Source organism: Festucalex cinctus, chromosome 17, assembly GCF_051991245.1.
Source record: "Festucalex cinctus isolate MCC-2025b chromosome 17, RoL_Fcin_1.0, whole genome shotgun sequence".
Classification (NCBI taxonomy): domain Eukaryota; kingdom Metazoa; phylum Chordata; class Actinopteri; order Syngnathiformes; family Syngnathidae; genus Festucalex; species Festucalex cinctus.
Genome location: NC_135427.1, coordinates 17,206,109 through 17,224,041, shown reverse-complemented (window position 1 = coordinate 17,224,041; position 17,933 = coordinate 17,206,109). Strand labels below are relative to the sequence as shown.

At 39.2% G+C, this 17,933-nt stretch overlaps 1 protein-coding gene across 5 annotated transcripts in view; it reads right to left on the bottom strand.

The window, feature by feature from the left end:
• Nucleotides 1-17,933, bottom strand: part of LOC144005316 (glutamate receptor ionotropic, delta-1-like) — a 120,051-nt gene that overhangs the window by 29,422 nt on the left and 72,696 nt on the right. For 4 of the 5 annotated variants that reach the window (XM_077503430.1, XM_077503426.1, XM_077503431.1 and 1 more), the window contains 2 exons: nt 7,594-7,799; nt 568-621 (listed from right to left, as the gene is read on the bottom strand). In XM_077503430.1, the coding sequence (XP_077359556.1) occupies nt 568-621; nt 7,594-7,799 (260 nt within the window). The remainder of the gene's footprint in view (nt 1-567; nt 622-7,593; nt 7,800-17,933) is intronic. The other variant, XM_077503429.1, reaches the window with a different exon arrangement.

Sequence of the window (17,933 nt, the reverse complement as noted above, 5' to 3'; positions counted from 1 at the left end):
CGATTTCTGACCATCCTTGAATGCAGCATTTGCTGTTAGCGCCTTTAGCATGTTGTTGTATGATATCACATTATAGGTTAGCATGCTGAAGTTAGCTTCAATGTTTATGGCGAAAAATGTTACTTTTTAACACTGAGATCAGCATTACACGTTTGCATGCTACGCTTAGAATGCTCAGCATTTGGTTATGAGGCATCCTTGTTTCTTTTTTTTTTTTCTTGCCAATATTTGAAGAAATGAAATCTTGAGGAAGTGCATAAAAGTCTGAAGCGTCTCGGGGGGAGCGTTCGCTCTTCATGTTCATTAGCAAACGCTCAGTGTGATTAGTTAAAGCGGCACTTTGAAGCTGTTGTCGGAAAAGCGGGATTCCGCCCGCAGTATGTGGCAACACACACAAACACGCACGCACACGCTCATTAAGAGTGTTAATTGGCTGCAAACATTGACACTCGAGACGACAAAAAACGGTTGCGTGACGACGACGACATCGCGTCCACGCTGGGCTCATGCATTGTGTACCCGCTGTACATTGACCAAGTCATAAAAAGGTATTGACGAGCAGCGTACCTCGTTAACAAACACCCAGTGGCTGTCCTTGGAGGCCAGATTGGTTTCCACCGCCTGCACACACGACACACAATCACACAAACACATTTGTTACGCACTAAAATCAAACGTAGAAGAATCACAAGCAGTATTGGGATGCTTGCTCAACCAATCAATCAATCAATCAATGAGTCAGTCAGTCAATGTGGTATGTGTTGTGTTGCTGTATACTAGGCTATTTTAGTTAACAAAAAATAATGGAAAAAAAAATGTAATGAAATAAAATAAAAACGGAGATGATTTAAAAAAAAAAAACAAACAGAAAACTAACTGAAATTACATTTTATGTTTCCAAAACTAACTAAAACTATAATTATAACAATAATGTCATTCGTTTTAGTATTTGGTAATTAATTTAACTCATGAGCCTTTGGGCATGATTTTAAACGTGATTTATTTTGATATGAACCTTAAAAAGGACGTTTGAAAGTGTGTCACACAAAAGTGACCTCATCGAGCAGCAGCCAATAGAAAAGCACCAAAAGATGACGTCGCTCCTATTCTGTTTTTTAAATATTGCACATATGTAATACACATTTACTTTAAAAAAAAACAAAAAAAACCTAAAACTAATACTGAAGCTAAACTAAAACGAAGCATTTCTTAAATAAACTAATAAAAACTAACAGAATCACCCTGAAAACTAATGAAAACTAACTCAATTTAACTCATTGAATGCCATTGACGTCAAAAGATGTCAAATGATGTATTTTTTGCTTGGCTGGCAGTGAATGTGATAAAAAACAAAAAACAAAAAAAACAAAAAACAAAACCAAATCAAAACTAACTAAAATGGAAAAGATTCCAAAACTATAATAACCCTGGTGGCATTTTATCGTGTTATTTTTGTGTGTTTTGTTGCAGGATGGTGTGCTGTTGTGTTTTAGTGGAGCAGTGTGGCACACCTTGTTCTATTTATTGTGTTGGCTTTTTTTTCCCTGCTTTTTGAGGCGAGGCGATGTTGTGTTGCAGCCTTGAGATTACGTCTCAGTCCTCCTAATACAAAACTTCACACCTTTTTTTTCTATACGTCTGCCTTTCATGGCATCGACAAGCAACACAAAAAAAAAAAAAAGCACCGCAGTGAGATGAGCGCACGGTTGTAAAATGTGTCGTTTGTTTTTAGATGACAACTTCTTGGAGAAGAACAACAACACGTTTCCATCTCATTCCATGCAAACAACACATAAACACCTATCAAAATGATTTCGATCTATGGATTGATCACCAGCTAATGGGCAAAAACATGCTAAGCTAACATGCTAGCTAGCTAACATGTTTTTGCATTGCGGGAGAAAAAAAAATGACAAAAACATGCTAGCTAACATGTTTCTGCATTGTGGGAGAAACCCCCCCGACAAAAACATGCTCGCTAAACATGTTTTTGTATTGCGGGAGAAAAAAAAAAAAACAACAGAAAGATGCTCACTGACATGCTAGCTAGCTAACATGTTTTTGCAATGCGAGAAAAAAAAAAAAAGACCAAAACATGCTAGCTAACATGCTAGCTATCTAACATGTTTTTGCATTGCGGGAGAAAAAAAAAGCAAAAATATGCTAGCTAAAACTTTTCATTGCAGGAGAAAAAAAATGACAAAATCATACTAGCTAACATGCTAGCCAGCTAACATGTTTTTGCATTGCAAGAGAAAAAATAAACGACAAAAAAATGCTAGCTAACATGCTAGCTAGCTAACATTTTTTTGCATTGCGGGAGAAAAAAATGACAAAAACATGCTAGCTAACATGCTAGCCAGCTAACATGTTTTTACATTGTGAGAGAAAAAAAAAAAAACACGCTGACTTACGAGGACAGATTTGAACTCGGAACCCGTTAAGCTGCTCACCACTAGGCGCTGCCTACTTATATGCACAAAAAGCACATTTGCATATAGACTGGGATGAAGCCGCTGGGGTCGCCATGGCGATGGAAATACAGACGGGAAGAGCGAACACACCTGTGAGCGCGTATGCAAATGGCACAGATTGAATGTGTGTGTTGTGTCCTCATGCTGTTACACTCGAAAGCCATTTGCACCCAAGGCCTCATGGGTAAAAGCTTCGCGACGGACACGTACACTAACACGTGTGTGTGAATCTCGTTACCTTGGCAACGTAAGCCACAAATACAACTGAACATGCTGAGTCATGACTAAATTCACACATGTATAATCACACAAATGATGTCATTTTTGTGCTGATCTCACAAGCCCCGCCCCCCTGAAGTGCGTCTGCCAGTTGTGTTGCTAGGAGACCAGCGTCCATTTGTATGCAACATTTGTACGTGTCTTGTCGCCATCCTGAGGCGTCTTCTTCTATCTCGCTCCTACCTGCGTGTGTGCGTGTTACAATGTCAGCGTGTTTGTCGGCTGCCATGATGGCGCCTGAGTGGCTGATTGACTCTCCCAAACAATATGGCCGCAAAAGCTTTCAATGGCCCGGCACTGCCAAAATGGCCTCCTGGGACAAACTTCACACCATCTGCGTGCGTGTGCATGTGCATGTGTGTTTGTGCGTCTATCCTAAAGTTGTGACTACAAAAAAAAAATGTCATCACATTTGTTGTCAGGCTTAGAGTGCACACGCACAACCTTTCCATGGTGGTGCGTTAATTGTGTCATTTTTCAGGCCTGCTGGCGAGCGCATGAATCTTCCTAATGACGACGCGAGTGACAGAAACGTTGGCGTTGATCACAACGCCACACACTTCCTGTTCACTTCCTGGTCTTCAAAATTCTTCACGGGATAGAAAAAAAAAAAGACTTGCATGAAGTCTTTTTAGCATGTCTAATTAATCTTGCATTCAAAATTTGACTGTACTTTCTACGCACTATTTTCGTTTTTAGGGCTACAAATTATTTCAATAATGATTTTTTTTTTTATTAAAATCGTGCTGTCAAAGTTAAAGCATTAACTCATTGATTAATGGCAAAAAAAATATTGCATTAATCATGTATTAATGCACATTAATCGCACTATTAATTTTGACCGCAAAGCATTTAATAATTAATGTTTGTGTATGACATTTGTTCACGTCAAACTACTGGGATCTTTTTATTATTTTTTATTATTATTATTATTTTTACTTTAAATTTTGCAATGAACTGATTAGAAAAAGACGAGGATGAGAGTGTGCAGTGGATCAAAAAAATATTGGAGATGTCCTTATAACATTTAATGTGGAAAGATTTTCAAATTTGGCGGGCAAAACATGTTGATAAAAAAGCCTTTTTAATTAGGTGATTAATCGTGATGAATCAAAATTCGAAGTAGTGATTAATCTGATTAAACAATTTAATCATTTGACAGCTCTAAATTAAAAACTTTTTTTAAATTAATTTCCATCCATTTATTTAAAAAGCAGACATTATTTCAAATTGCAGAAAATGCGCAAATTGACTTTGATTCAGTTAAGTGGTTTTGGTTTAGTTTGGGGAATAAAATGCTCATTTTTGTTTACCAAAATAAAAGCAAAAGTTTGCAAATGTTTTACTTGGATTCAACAAAAAGATTTTCCTGTTGACAGTCTGAATTTTGGACAAGTTTAAGCTAAACAAGTTCTCGAAACAATCGATTTGAATAATTATTAATAACTTTGATTCATCGTTGATAATTAATTGCACCTGCAGTTTTTTTGTTCGCAAGTTGCAGATTGCTAGTGTGTTGTTTGTTATCGTATTAGCTTGTTGCTAGCATGTTGTGAGTCGTTGCTATTGTGTTAGCATGTTTTCAAAACACACACACGAACACGCATGAGGTTGACAGAACCGGCTGGTTGTCGGACGTCGCCGCGGAAGCGCAGATGGACACCGTGTCGGATGTCGCCGCCATCTGAGCGCTCGTCGTCATCGAGCACAATCTGCCGTAAACACGTCGGGGGGAAGAAAGTGAAAATATCCATGAGATGTTCCTCAAAATGTCCGGTCCATGTTGGTTTTTTTCCTCCTGTTAGTCCAAGTTTTCATTCTGAGGACATAAGTAAGTGTTTGTCTTTAAGTCCGGAAAAACAAATTCTTATCCGTCTTCGACAAGAAAAACAAGACGCACACTTCTTTTTCTTCAAGGGACATCGATCAGCGTTAGCGGCCGGCTAATGTGTGAGGAAGCAACACTTGCCTGCAAAACTGAAAACAAAGTCAGAAGGATGCTGCGTTCAGGGTCTTCTTATCGTCTCCGACCCGGCAATTTCGTGGTGCATTCATGGTCCTCTAATTGTGGTGCATTCAGGGCCTACGACTCAACCACAATGTGCTGAGTGCATGGTGGCGCGTTCAGGGTCCTTTTGTCATCCTTAACCTGGTAAGAGTGGTGGTGCGTTCACGCCCTTCTAATGGTGCTTCATCTGGTGAGTAAGCAGCGGTGCGTTCAGGGTCCCGTCATCGCTACGTGGCAAGTGAATGGTGGTGCGTTCAGTGCCTTCTAATGCTCCTTTTATCTTGTGATAAGCAATGGTGCATTCAGGGTCATTGTGTTTTATCTGGTGAGTAAGTGGTGGTGCGTTCATGGTCCTCATTAGTGACTGGTGCGTGGTGGGTCCTGTCATCTCGACATGGAAGATGAATTGTGGTGCGTTCAGGGCCATCTATTGATCCTTTTATCTTGTGATAAGCAATGGTGCATTCAGGGTCATGGTGCTTTATCTGGTAAGTAAGCTGTGGTGTGTTCATGGTTCTTATCGTTTTCCTTAGACCGACAAGTGAGTGGTGATGCATTTAGGGCCTTCTAACGGTGCGCTATGTGGTGAGTAAGTGGCGGTGCGTTCAGGGCCCTCATTATAATTGGTGGTGCATGTCATCTCTACATGGCAAGTGAATGGTGGTGCGTTCAGGGCCTTCTAATTGCCCTTTTATCTGTTGAATGTGTAGTGGTGCGTTCAGGGCCCTGCTGGCTAGCTGCAGTGCCGCTGGTTGAGGTCAAGCAGGACTTTTTTTTTTTTTTTTTTTTTTTTACTCGCAGAGGTGGTCAGAGATTGATGTCCCGTTTGTGCCCTGAACGCCTCCCTCCAATAAATCAAGGCGGGAGCATTTTCCCGCCTTCTCACTCGCTCGCCACCGATCCGTTCAAATGACGGACAACCGGGATGGAGGAAAAAAAATAAAAAATAAGAAGTTTGTTTTGGTTCTGACCCGCAACCTGCACAACGTAGCATGTTTGCTAACGTGCGTGGGCGAGCGAGTGCGAGTGCGAGCGAGTGTGCGAGCGTTCGCCAGCGAGCGAGCGGGGGCGATCCGGGCTAAAAACGGTTTCACGGTGGGAGACGGACGGATGAGTGACTCTCCGCCCAACAACTCCACTTGACGTGCGTGCGCGCGCGCATAAAAATGTGTGTGTGCGTGTTTGACAGCAGGTGTGCAAACACGATGTGGTCATGTGACTGATTGTTGGCGCGCGTGAGATGGCGATGGAGCGCGGAAAGGTTTATCTGCTGTGAAAACATCTGCTTTTAATCCGATTTTAATCCGCTTTCAATCTTTTTTGTTTTGTTTTGTTTTTTTGGGTTGTCGTGTTACCAAAAAAAAATAAAAAATCCAACATGATGCGTGTCATATGCTTGGGTAGCAACTGGGGACGTTCGATACCACTTTTTTTTTCAGACTGACCCAAGTACGAGTACTCAATGCTTGGGTTTTCGCCGATACTAAACACCGACACCACCAATACTTTTGATACTTTTGAAATTTTCCCAAAACAATTCATTTAAATTGACATCTGTCATAGAAAGCACGACTTTAGTTCCCAAATTGTCAAAAAAAAAAAAAAAAACAGCCACAAGAGGGCAGACGATACTGGTATCGGCTGCAGTTACAAGTACCGATACCTTGAAATAAGGTTGGTTATGCCGATACCTGGTATCGATGCTCGCCCCTTTGTAGTAACAATTCATGAAAACTTACAAAACTAAACTAAATTTGAAAAAATATTTTTTTTTAGCAAATAAATAAAAACTAAATATAGCAAGAAATGTCCTCCATTTTGGTCTTTGTTCATTCAAATCATCCACAAGTTTTATTTGAAAAGGTTTTTAATTTGAATATTGCTACCTGAAAGAAGTTCCAAATGTCATAGTTTCTACACAATACATTGACTGACTTTTTGATTATTACTATTACCTTGCGCTCAATATATATATATATATATATATATATATATATAAACAAAAACTAAAGCTAATACTAAAGCTCATTGGGAAAAAAAAACTAAACTAAAATGAAGCATTTTCAACAACAAAAACGAACAAATCGGTTTAAAAAATAAAATTGATGGAATTTAAAAAATAAATATATTAATTAAATTAAATGTAATTTTAAAAAATTAATAACATAATAAAGTAAATAAATTGATAAATACTGCACTCAAAAATACTTCATAGAAATAAAAAAATAAAGCTAATACTAAACCTCATTTAAAAAAAAAAAATTAAGCATTTTCAACAAAATGAGAGCTAATGAAAAGTAACAAACCGGTTTAAAAAAAACTAAAATAAAATGGAATTATAAAAAATAATAATCATAAATAAAATTGAATAAAATTTTATTAAAACAATTAATAAAATTAAACTCAATTAACTAATTAAATAAATAATAAATCAATAAATAAATCAATAAATAAAAAATACTTAATATATCTATATCTATATATATATATATATATATATATATATACATAAATAAAACTACAGATAATACTAAACCTCAATTTAAAAAAAAGAAGCATTTTCAACAAAATGAGAGCTCATGAAAACTAACCGGTTTCACAAAAAAATTATTAGATAAATAAATAAATAAATAAATAAATAAAATTAAATGTAATTTAATTAATTAAATTAATTAATTGATTAATATGGAATAAAAATTCATCAAAACAAAAAATACAAGCAAATGAAGAATGAAAAATGCCAACACGTTACACAACACACCATCACGCACACATTGAGCAAAATCGTGTCATTATTAGCATATTGGTTTTTGTTTTTTGTTTTGGTCTGACCTGCTGTATGAAGGCGTGCGCGGCGTGCGGGCTGAGCAGCAGGATGGCTCGGCGCAGCGTGTCGCGGTAGCGGTTGAGCTCCTCCGTCCGCATGGACGTGAACAGGTCGCTGAACACCTGACTGATGTTCTTGTCCACGCGCTGCAGGGACACGTCCAGACCTTCGCGGCACGAGCGGTCCAGGAAACCTTGCAAACCGCGCATATCTGCACACAAAAGCAAGCCATTCAATAGAATTCACTCATCCGTATCTCATCACACGTTATACGACACCGGTTGTTCATTTCTTCATAACGTGACTCACTTATTCATGCATCATTGATGAATCCCATCCATGACTCAGTCACTCATCCATTCATTCAGCACACATCCAACAATGATCCATTTATTCGTTCATATTTCATAAATTCATCCATTAGTCATTAATCAACCCCAATTGTTAATTTGTTCATACATGAGTCACTTATTCATCCATCATTGATGAATCCCATCCATGACTCAGTCACTCATCCATTCATTCAGCACACATCCAACAATGATCCATTTATTCCTTCATATTTCATAAATTCATCCATTAGTCATTAATCAACCCCAATTGTTAATTTGTTCATACATGAGTCACTTAATCATCCATCATTGATGAATCCCATCCATGACTCAGTCACTCATCCATTCATTCAGCACACGTCCAACAATGATCCATTTATTTGTTCATATTTCAGAAATTCATCCGTTAGTCAATAATCAACCCCAATCCTTTTTTTTCCACACTCACTTATTCATCCATCATTGATTAATCCCATCCATTACTCAATCACTCATCCATTCATTCAGCAGACATCTAACAATGATCCATTTATTTGGTCATCTTTCATAAATTCATCCATTAGTTATTAATCATTAATCAACCCCAATTGTTCATTAGTTCATACATGATTCACTTAATCATCCATCATTGATGAATCCCATCCATGACTCAGTCACTCATCCATTCATTCAGCACACGTCCAACAATGATCCATTTATTTGTTCACATTTCAGAAATTCATCCGTTAGTCAATAATCAACCCCAATCCTTTTTTTCACACTCACTTATTCATCCATCATTGATTAATCCCATCCATTACTCAATCACTCATCCATTCATTCAGCAGACATCCAACAATTATCAATTTATTTGGTCATCTTTCATAAATTCATCCATTAGTTATTAATCATTAATCAACCCCAATTGTTCATTAGTTCATACATGATTCACTTAATCATCCATCATTGATGAATCCCATCCATGACTCAGTCACTCATCCATTCATTCAGCACACGTCCAACAATGATCCATTTATTTGTTCACATTTCAGAAATTCATCCGTTAGTCAATAATAAACCCCAATCCTTTTTTTCACACTCACTTATTCATCCATCATTGATTAATCCCATCCATTACTTAATCACTCATCCATTCATTCAGAACACGTCCAACAATGATCCATTTGTTCGTTCATCTTTCATAAATTCATCCATTAGTTTAGTTATTAATTATTAATCAATACCAATTGTTCATTTGTTCACACAGGACTCACTCATTCATCCATTATTGATTAATCCCATCCATTACTCAATCACTCATCCATTCATTCAGCACATAGCCATCATCTTCACAAGTATTCAGTTATTCATTCATCTTTCATGAATTCATCGATTATGAATCATTAATCAAACCCAATCGTTCATTTGTTCATACATAATACTTGTTCATTCATCCATCCATTACTCATGTATCCATCTATCCCTCATTGATTAGTCCGCCCACTCTTTACTTATTCATTCATTCAACCATTCAGTTATCCATTCATGTATTCACGCATCATTCCAAACAAGAATTCATTTGTTCATCTACGACTCACTCATTCATCCATTACTAACTGATGAAACCAGCCGCCATTGCATCTTCAACCAGCCGTACATTACTCGATCTTTCGTCCATTAATTTGCAACTTGTTGACAATTCAAACAGGAATTCACTTTTCTTTCATAATCATGCATTCATCAAGAAGAATTCATGAATTCATCACCCAGACGTCATTTATGTGGTTTGTGGCTAACCAGCAACCATCAAGACAACTCAAGTCCGATCACAAAAAAAAAAAAAAAAAAGTACAAGACTGAAGACGGTTTCTCAGTCAGATGAAGTGTCGTCGGTTGCCGTGGTTACGGCGGAGCATTATGAATGATTACTATAATTTTATTCTATTTTTTCTGGTGCGCTAATGTCACTTGTTAGCTCAGCAGCACGTCAGCCGCTAACATGCAACGAAAGCCTCGCTGCTCGTAAATAGGATGGAACGGTCGCCTGTCATCGTCAGGGAACATATCGACAAACTCTGGATCGGTCGCCAGCCAGTTGCAAGAAACAAACTGTCTAATAACGTCTGCTCTCATTCAAGGTCGACCGTGAGCCGACAGTTCCCCGTTGAATAGACACACTTACGCACACACGCCGGGAGGGTTGGGGGCGAGGGGGAGGGGCATATTAAGGCCCCTCACCGGCTGTTCCCGAGTCCAAAGCGGCCATTTGTCGTCTTAATGGCGCACCTGTGCTCCAACATGACAAACGCAAACGACCTTCTTGATGGCATACTTACTTTACTGATTACTCCATTTGAAACTCAGCTGCTAATTATGTGATTTGAATAGTAACTTAATTAAATGATTTTAATAGTAAATTAGTTACTTTACTGATTACTTGATTTGAAAAGTAACTCAGTTACTAATTATGTGATTTGTAAGTAACTTAATTACTGATTAAATAATTTTAATAGTAACTTAGTTACTTTACTGATTACTTGATTTGAAAAGTAACTTACGAATAGTAACACAGTTACTTTTACTGATTACTTGATTTGAAAAGTAACTCAGTTACTAATTATGTGATTTGTAAGTAACTTAATTACTGATTATATGATTTTAATAGTAGCTTAGTTACTTTTACTGATTACTTGATTTGAAAAGATGACTTGACTTGAAAAGTAACTTCGTTACTAATTATGTGATTTGAATAGTGACTTACAATAGTCACTTTGAGCCGACGCCTACAACCTTGCTGAACATAAAACTGACAACTGGTTTTGCCAAAACATTATTGGAGTTCATTTTTAACAGTAATGTTGAAGAGTGTAGTTTTTATTCAACAATAAAATAAGTACAATCTTTTCAAATTCACATAATTGTTTTTATATGTATATAAAGAGCTTTTATGGATTTCACTGAACATAAATGGTCTACTTTTCTTTTTAATAAATATAACAAAGGCACCTGCCATATTGAACTGTTAATATTGTAATGGTAAAACTGAACATTTATAATGTATATTAAAAATTAATGGATTTGTGGCTGTTGTGCTTCACAAAACCTGTTGGGACGTTGCAAGCTTGAACGTAGCGACGGCGCTGCCGCTCCAAACGTTTTTTCACATTTGATGTGTTTTTTTTCTTCACGCTAGATAACACTTTGTCAGCAGTCTACAGAAAATAAACATAACTTCAATATTTGCATCTTTAGCTGTCACAAAGTCAACACGGGGGTTGTATTTCTCGACTTGCTTTTTTGTTGTGTTTGTTTATGTTCCACGTTACCGACATCGCTGGTCACGTGTGCATGGTCGACCAATCGGGTAAAGAGGGCGGAGCAACTGGCCACAATTGCCTCATGCTCCTTTCCAGTTCCAGTTGTGGAACGTGTTGACGAATGTGGCCGCTAGAGGGCGCTGTCGTTTATTGTTCTCATTAAATGCTCGCAGCAACCACTTCATTTAAGATGACTATTTTTTTTAACTGAGTGTGCTCGATGAAGGTTGCATCAGCTCATGTCACGCTTGAAATATTCAAAAGCTCGCAGCCGCGTCGGCACTTTGGTGCCAAGAAAAACAGCGAGCGAGCGTGGGACGCGCTTTCTTTGAACGCCAGACGAGAGGACGCCGACCGGTCGCGTCGCGCACGGCGGCTGATTGGCCTTAATTGACTTCCGTGTCGGTTCTTTTCCTGGAGGTGCGGGCTAACGAGCGAGCCGAGCGGCTAACAAGCTGACGCGCACACGTGCAAGGCCGGCGGTCACGCACGCTTGCTCGCGGAGAGGCGTCGCCGGTTGCGGCCGCCGGAGTGGGAAAATTGTCGCTTCGGGGATTATCTCCCACTATCTGGCAATTATGTGGCGGTGGTGGTGCGTTCAGGGGCCGTCTTATCGTCATCTATCTGGTGGTGCATTCAGGGCTCTCGACGGGGCGGGTGCGTTCAGAGGGCACTTATCCTCTTCTCTCCAGCAAATGAGCGGCGGTGCGTTCGGGTCCCTCTAGTCATCGTGTCTGATGAACATGTGGCGGTGCGTTCAGGAACATTGATTGCGCTCTCTCTGGAAAGAAAAGTGGAGGTGCATCCAGGATCCTTTTCTTTTCCTCTGTCTGCTGAGTAAATGGTGGTGCATTCAGGGCCCACTTATCATCCTAAATCTGAACAGTATGTAATGATGCGTTCAGGGCCATTTAATTGTCCCGGCTTAGAGAGTGATGGTGCATTCAGCACCTTTTGTAAACCTCTCTACTGGTGCATTTAGGACTTTTATCTGCAAAGTAAATAGTGGTGCCTTCAGGGCCTTCTTATAAGAAGAGGCGATGCGTTCAGGACCCTCTGACTGTCTGTCCTCTGAGTAAATGGTGGTGCATTCAGGGCCCACTTATCATCCTAAATCTGAACAGTATTGTAATGATGCATTCAGGGACATTTAATTGTCCTGGTTTCGAGAGTGATGGTGCATTCAGGACCTTTTCATAAACTTCTCTGCTGGTGCATTTAGGACTTTTATCTGCAAAGTAAATAGTGGTGCCTTCAGGGCTTTCTTATGGGAAGAGGCGGTGCATTCAGGACCCTCTGACTATCCTAAGTGAGTGATGCTGTGTTCAGGGTCCACTAAGCGTCCTCAACCTAGCCAGGATTTAATGGTGCGTTCAGGGCCCTTTTAATGGTCTATCTGGCAAGTAAGCGGTGGTGCGTTCAGGGCCCACTTCATCCTCATTCATCCGACAAGGAAGCGATGAAGGATTTTGAGGGTCCTGACCCGAACAGCTTGTTCACGTCGGCTTCGCTTCTCAGCCGAGCAGGTGACGAGTGAGTTGATAAAATGACACCTGTCACCTGTCAATCAAAAGTGGCCGCAGACGGGGCGTTCACTGAAAGCTTTGAAAAGAAACCCTGGAAGACGCGCTCACAAAATCATCTCGAACGTACGTTAAACGGATGCTAATAACGTGCTAGCATGTTGCGCTATGATGTCACACGAAATCATCGATGTCATCAAAGCACGACGTCGCGGCTATGACATCATAGATTGCATCATAACAACATCGTGATACTGCAGTGTTGCGCTACGACATTGCGCAATGTTGCGCTACGACGGTGCTCTCTAACGGCGACGGGTTGGGAACTTCCCTGACTTGCAATTTTGCTGACTTGCTGTGTTGGCTCGAACCTCCGCTCACCGCTAAAACCTGTCACACGCACACGCACACACTTTGGCAGTCAATTGCCTCCGAGCTCCAAAGCGCAATTAAGTGAGAATTACCTGCGTGAACTTTGTTTGCGACGGCTCGTAAAGCGTCAAACATTCAATTAAAAAAAAAAAAGGTCAGCGCCGTAAAGCAGATTGGCAGCGCGCTCCACTGGAGAATCTTCCCGACAAGTCACACGCCGGCTTTTGGCGTGGGCGCGGCCAGGACGCTTTTGTCAAACTGGACGGAAAACGTGCGCGAAATCCAATTAAATCGTAACTCATCGGTACTGTATGTTTTTTTTGCCACTCCTGCATGGAGCGATCAAGTATCCTGCTGAAAAACGGTGCTGTGTGTTAATTGGTGGATGGACAAAGGACACTTCCTGAACGGGAAGAAAATTCATCAACTATATTCTGCTCACTGATCTATATACACGACTGGATGGCCGATAGGCCAAGACTGTTGAGGTGGCGAGGCGGCCATATTGCTCCTCCCGAGAAACGTTTCTCGCCATACCATCCTACACATTTACAGTATCCAAATTGGAGAACATTTGAGACAGTACTGAGGAGAAATGGAATGATTTATCCATCCATCCATTTTCTTAACGGCTTACTTCCCACAAGGTTTGCAGGGGTTGCTGGAGCCTATCACAGCCGGCTTTGGGCAATAGGAGGGGTACACCCTGAACTGGTTGCCAGCCAAACACAGGGTATCATTTATGGTGTTTTAAATTTATTAAACATAAACAAGAGGACCTCAGACATTTTACAACTTGCCATAAATACATGAATAAATGATATGCTTAATGATGTTTAGTACAGGAGGAACCTTGTATATTTTTTGATTAAAGAATTGTAACTGTAATTCAACAAAAGATGCCTCTGCCAAATCTAATATTGGGGTCTAAGGAACTGAGCGATAAAAGAAAAAGGGGGTCTTCAAAGTAGCACATACTGGCCACTTGTTTACTAACTGCCTACGAGCTGAATACGTCTCATCTGTACGTATACCGTATAGTTTATTTAGTAGTCTGCTGGCGAGGTGGGAGGAGCAATATGGCCGCCCTGTGACTTCAACGGCTATCTAGTCATATACTGTATATAGGTCAGTGGTTCTACTGCTGATTACTAAAGAATGCAAAAAGCTACAAACGTTTTTTTATTTTTGTGATCTCATCCATGAAAGGAGTTGATATTGCCTTAAAAGGACGATCACTGTTTAACATGTTGTATAGTTCCACAAAGTGACCTTAATTTACTCTCTGGACAATACGAGGAAAATGTCAACAACTTGCTGGCACAGATGTGACACTGATATGAGTAGCAAGTTGACGTCTACTAGCAGCAATTTACACAATATGATTCGTGAAATTTGGCAACGCAACCTCTGATGATGACGTTGAAGTTGCGACGACGACCTCAGGCAGTCTTGCCATCTTCTCGATACGATTTACCGCATTTTTTTTTATCATAGTTTCAGTCCTGGTCAGGGGTAGAAACTCACTTTTCTCGTTTAAACATTCTCAACATTCATGAATTTTATAAAATAGTTACATTATGATAAAAGAAAATGCATGCAAAATTTGCACTCAATTAAATCGGCAAAACAGTGACGCCGGGAAAAGTGAACCGCATAATAGTGAGGGAACACTGTATGACACTGCACAATTACAAAATTAGCATAATCGTCAAAAAAAAAAAAAAAGATTATTCATACTAATTTTGAGTTGTTTAAATTTACACATTTGCACCTTTTTAGAAATTTAAAAAATAACTAATTTAATTTGCATAACTAGACCAAGTGCAATTTCTGGAGAAATTATGTGGGAATGCTAAAAGCAAATAGAGAGATAAATTATGAAATTATAACCTCCTGGTTGCTGGACAATGCGCTTTACCAACTGTGCTACCGAGCAGTATCAGACACCTGGTAATGACGATAAGTTAGAATATATACAGAAGTGGGCGTGGAAAGTGACACTTAGAAAAAGTTCAATGTCTGTCCCATTGAAAATGAATGGGGAAAAGTTGATATTTAATATTAAATTGTGCGAGTACTGTAAGTAATGTGGAATCAGACGATAAATACCCCGGGAGGCGTCAATTTTTCAAGCTAGTTGAAATTGGAACAATGTAAATTGGAAAAAATTGTCAAAAATTGTGGAGAATAAAAATCACAATAATATATGTGGGAATGCTGAAGCATTCCCACATATATTATTGTGATTTTTATTCATAATCGAGCACCCCTACGATACTTTGTTGGACACGAGGTAAACGATGACGACCTTGGAGATTTTGGCCGCGATCCATACGACAACAAATCATCATCTCACCATCAATATCGGTGAACTCACACTCGAATCAGCCGCTGGGCTCCAATTAAGGTCAACATGCCGCTAATTGACTTCCTGTCTCCTTTGTGGTCTTCACCTTGAGCGTGGCGCGACACGAAAGGCGAGCGAGTGAGCGAGCGCCCGGCAAGGCCGACAGGACTTTCATCTCCATCCATCGCCACTCATCCCGATCAACACGCGCGCGCGGCCGTCTTAGCGCGTTAGCCTGACGCTACGTCAGGCTAACGCGCTGAATACATTTATGAAGACGTACTGTGGCGCCTTCTCATCCAGCACAGCCTGACTCCGATTACAAGGAAGGCATGACGTGCTTTTATGCGAAAGCCGCAGCAAAGACGGGAAGAAAAAAAAAACTTGTTCGACTAACAAACATGAAAACAAGTGGCAGCTATTTGAAGCTAACAAATGCGTTTGACGCCAAAAAGACGGAAACAGCCAGTCGAGTCTCGTGAGTGGTCACTTCATTTTCAAGCAAGTCAAGTTGTTAGCAAAAATGTTTCTTTTCAGGCGCGCTCAATTGGGGCGAATTGCTTCCAGCCAAACGCTGACAAGGGCATTCGTCGCCCAAAAATTCCGAATGCAAAGCCTGGCCACTCGGAATCGCATCCATTTGCTCTCTGAGCTCGTTTGCTTTTCGAAGCAGCCGAATCTGCTTCAACACAATCACATCTTCAACAGCCCCAAACGGGAACACGCAGTTAACGTTACCAAGGTCATTTTAGTTAACTAAAACTAACAAAAAATAAATAAAATTCAAAAAAATAATTTCATTAACAAAATAACATTAAAACAAAAATAAAAAAAAAAATAAAAAAAGAAAGAAAACTAACTGAAACTACATTTTATGTTACCAAAACTAAATAAAATGTCCTTCGTTTTAATCTTTGGTAATTAATTTGATGCATGAGCCTTTGGGGATGATTTTAAATGTGATTATAAGTACATTTATTTGGATATGAACGGGAATAAGGACATTTGAAGGTGTGTCACACATAAGTGACATCATCTAGCAGCAGCCAATAGAAAAGCACCTTCACATGACGTCACTGCCAGGCTGTTTTTTGTTTTTTTTAAATATTGTGCACAAGTAATACAGTAAAAAAACAAACACTAAAACTAATACTGAAACTAACTAAAACTAAACTAAAATAAGCATTTATTAAGTAATTAAAACTAAAGAAAAAACTAACTAAAATTCAAGAAACAATTTCGTTAACGAAATAAAACAAAAACCAAAATGCTTTTTAAAAAACTGAAACTACATTTTATGCTTACAAAACAAACAAACTAACTATAATGATAGCAAAAATGTCCTTCGTTTTAGTCTTTGGTAATTAATTTGATGCATGAGCCTTTGGGGATGATTTTAAATGTGATTATAAGTACATTTATTTTGATATTAAATGGAAAAAGGTGAATGAAATTCTGTCACACGGAATCTAGCAGCAGCCAATAGAAAAGCACCAAAAGATGACGTCGCTCCCATGCTGTTTTTAAATATTGTGCACATGTAATACACATAAAAACAAACAAACAACAAAAAGCTGAAACTAATACTGAAACTAACAAACTAAACTAAAATGAAGCATTTATTTAAAAAAAAACTAACAGAACCACTTTGAAAACTAATTAAAACTAATTAAGCTTAAAAACAAAAATCAAAATGAAATCAAAACTAAGTCAAATGAAAACTCCCAAACTATAATAGTTCTCCTTGCATTGGTGGGGGTCAGAGGTCACACTTAAATGAGCGCCAAACTTCCCCCCCATTGCGGTGTCCATCGAAATTCCTCACCAGGAAAAGCTCAGTGCAAATATTTTCGGATTAGCATGGCACCAAAAAAGAATAACAATTGCCGCTTGTCCTTCAAGTTCAATCCGGCAAAAAAAACAAACATTCAAGTTTGTGGAAAAAGCAAACTCTGCGACTTATTTCCGAGAGGCTCAAGGAGAATTACAAAACAGCGGCACGTAACCATGGTAACATCAGTCGCAATGTGAGAGCTGTTGGCGGACAAAATGTTTACTCGCTCATCCGGTTCCCAACATTTTTATCATCTTTTGAAGTCAACAAAATATTTGGAAAACTTGCTCAGGATGATCAGCAGCAACGTGGTGCTCTTAAACAACACAATCGGATCTCCAACTAGACTCAAGTGAAATTTCTGGAGAAATTGCGCGGGAATGCTGAAAGCTTAATGCTAATAGCTGAATGAGATTTGAATGCATGTGGAATGCATATGACGTCAATTGAGAGATAAATTATGAAATTATAACCTCCTGGTTACTGGACAATGCACTTTACCAACTGTGCCAAAGAGCAGTGTAAGACACCTGGTAATGATGATAAGTTTATGTATGGAAGTGGGCGTAGTAAGTTAGAAAAAGTTCGATGTCTGTCCCATTGAAAATGAATGGGGAAAAAGTTTAGATTAAATGTTA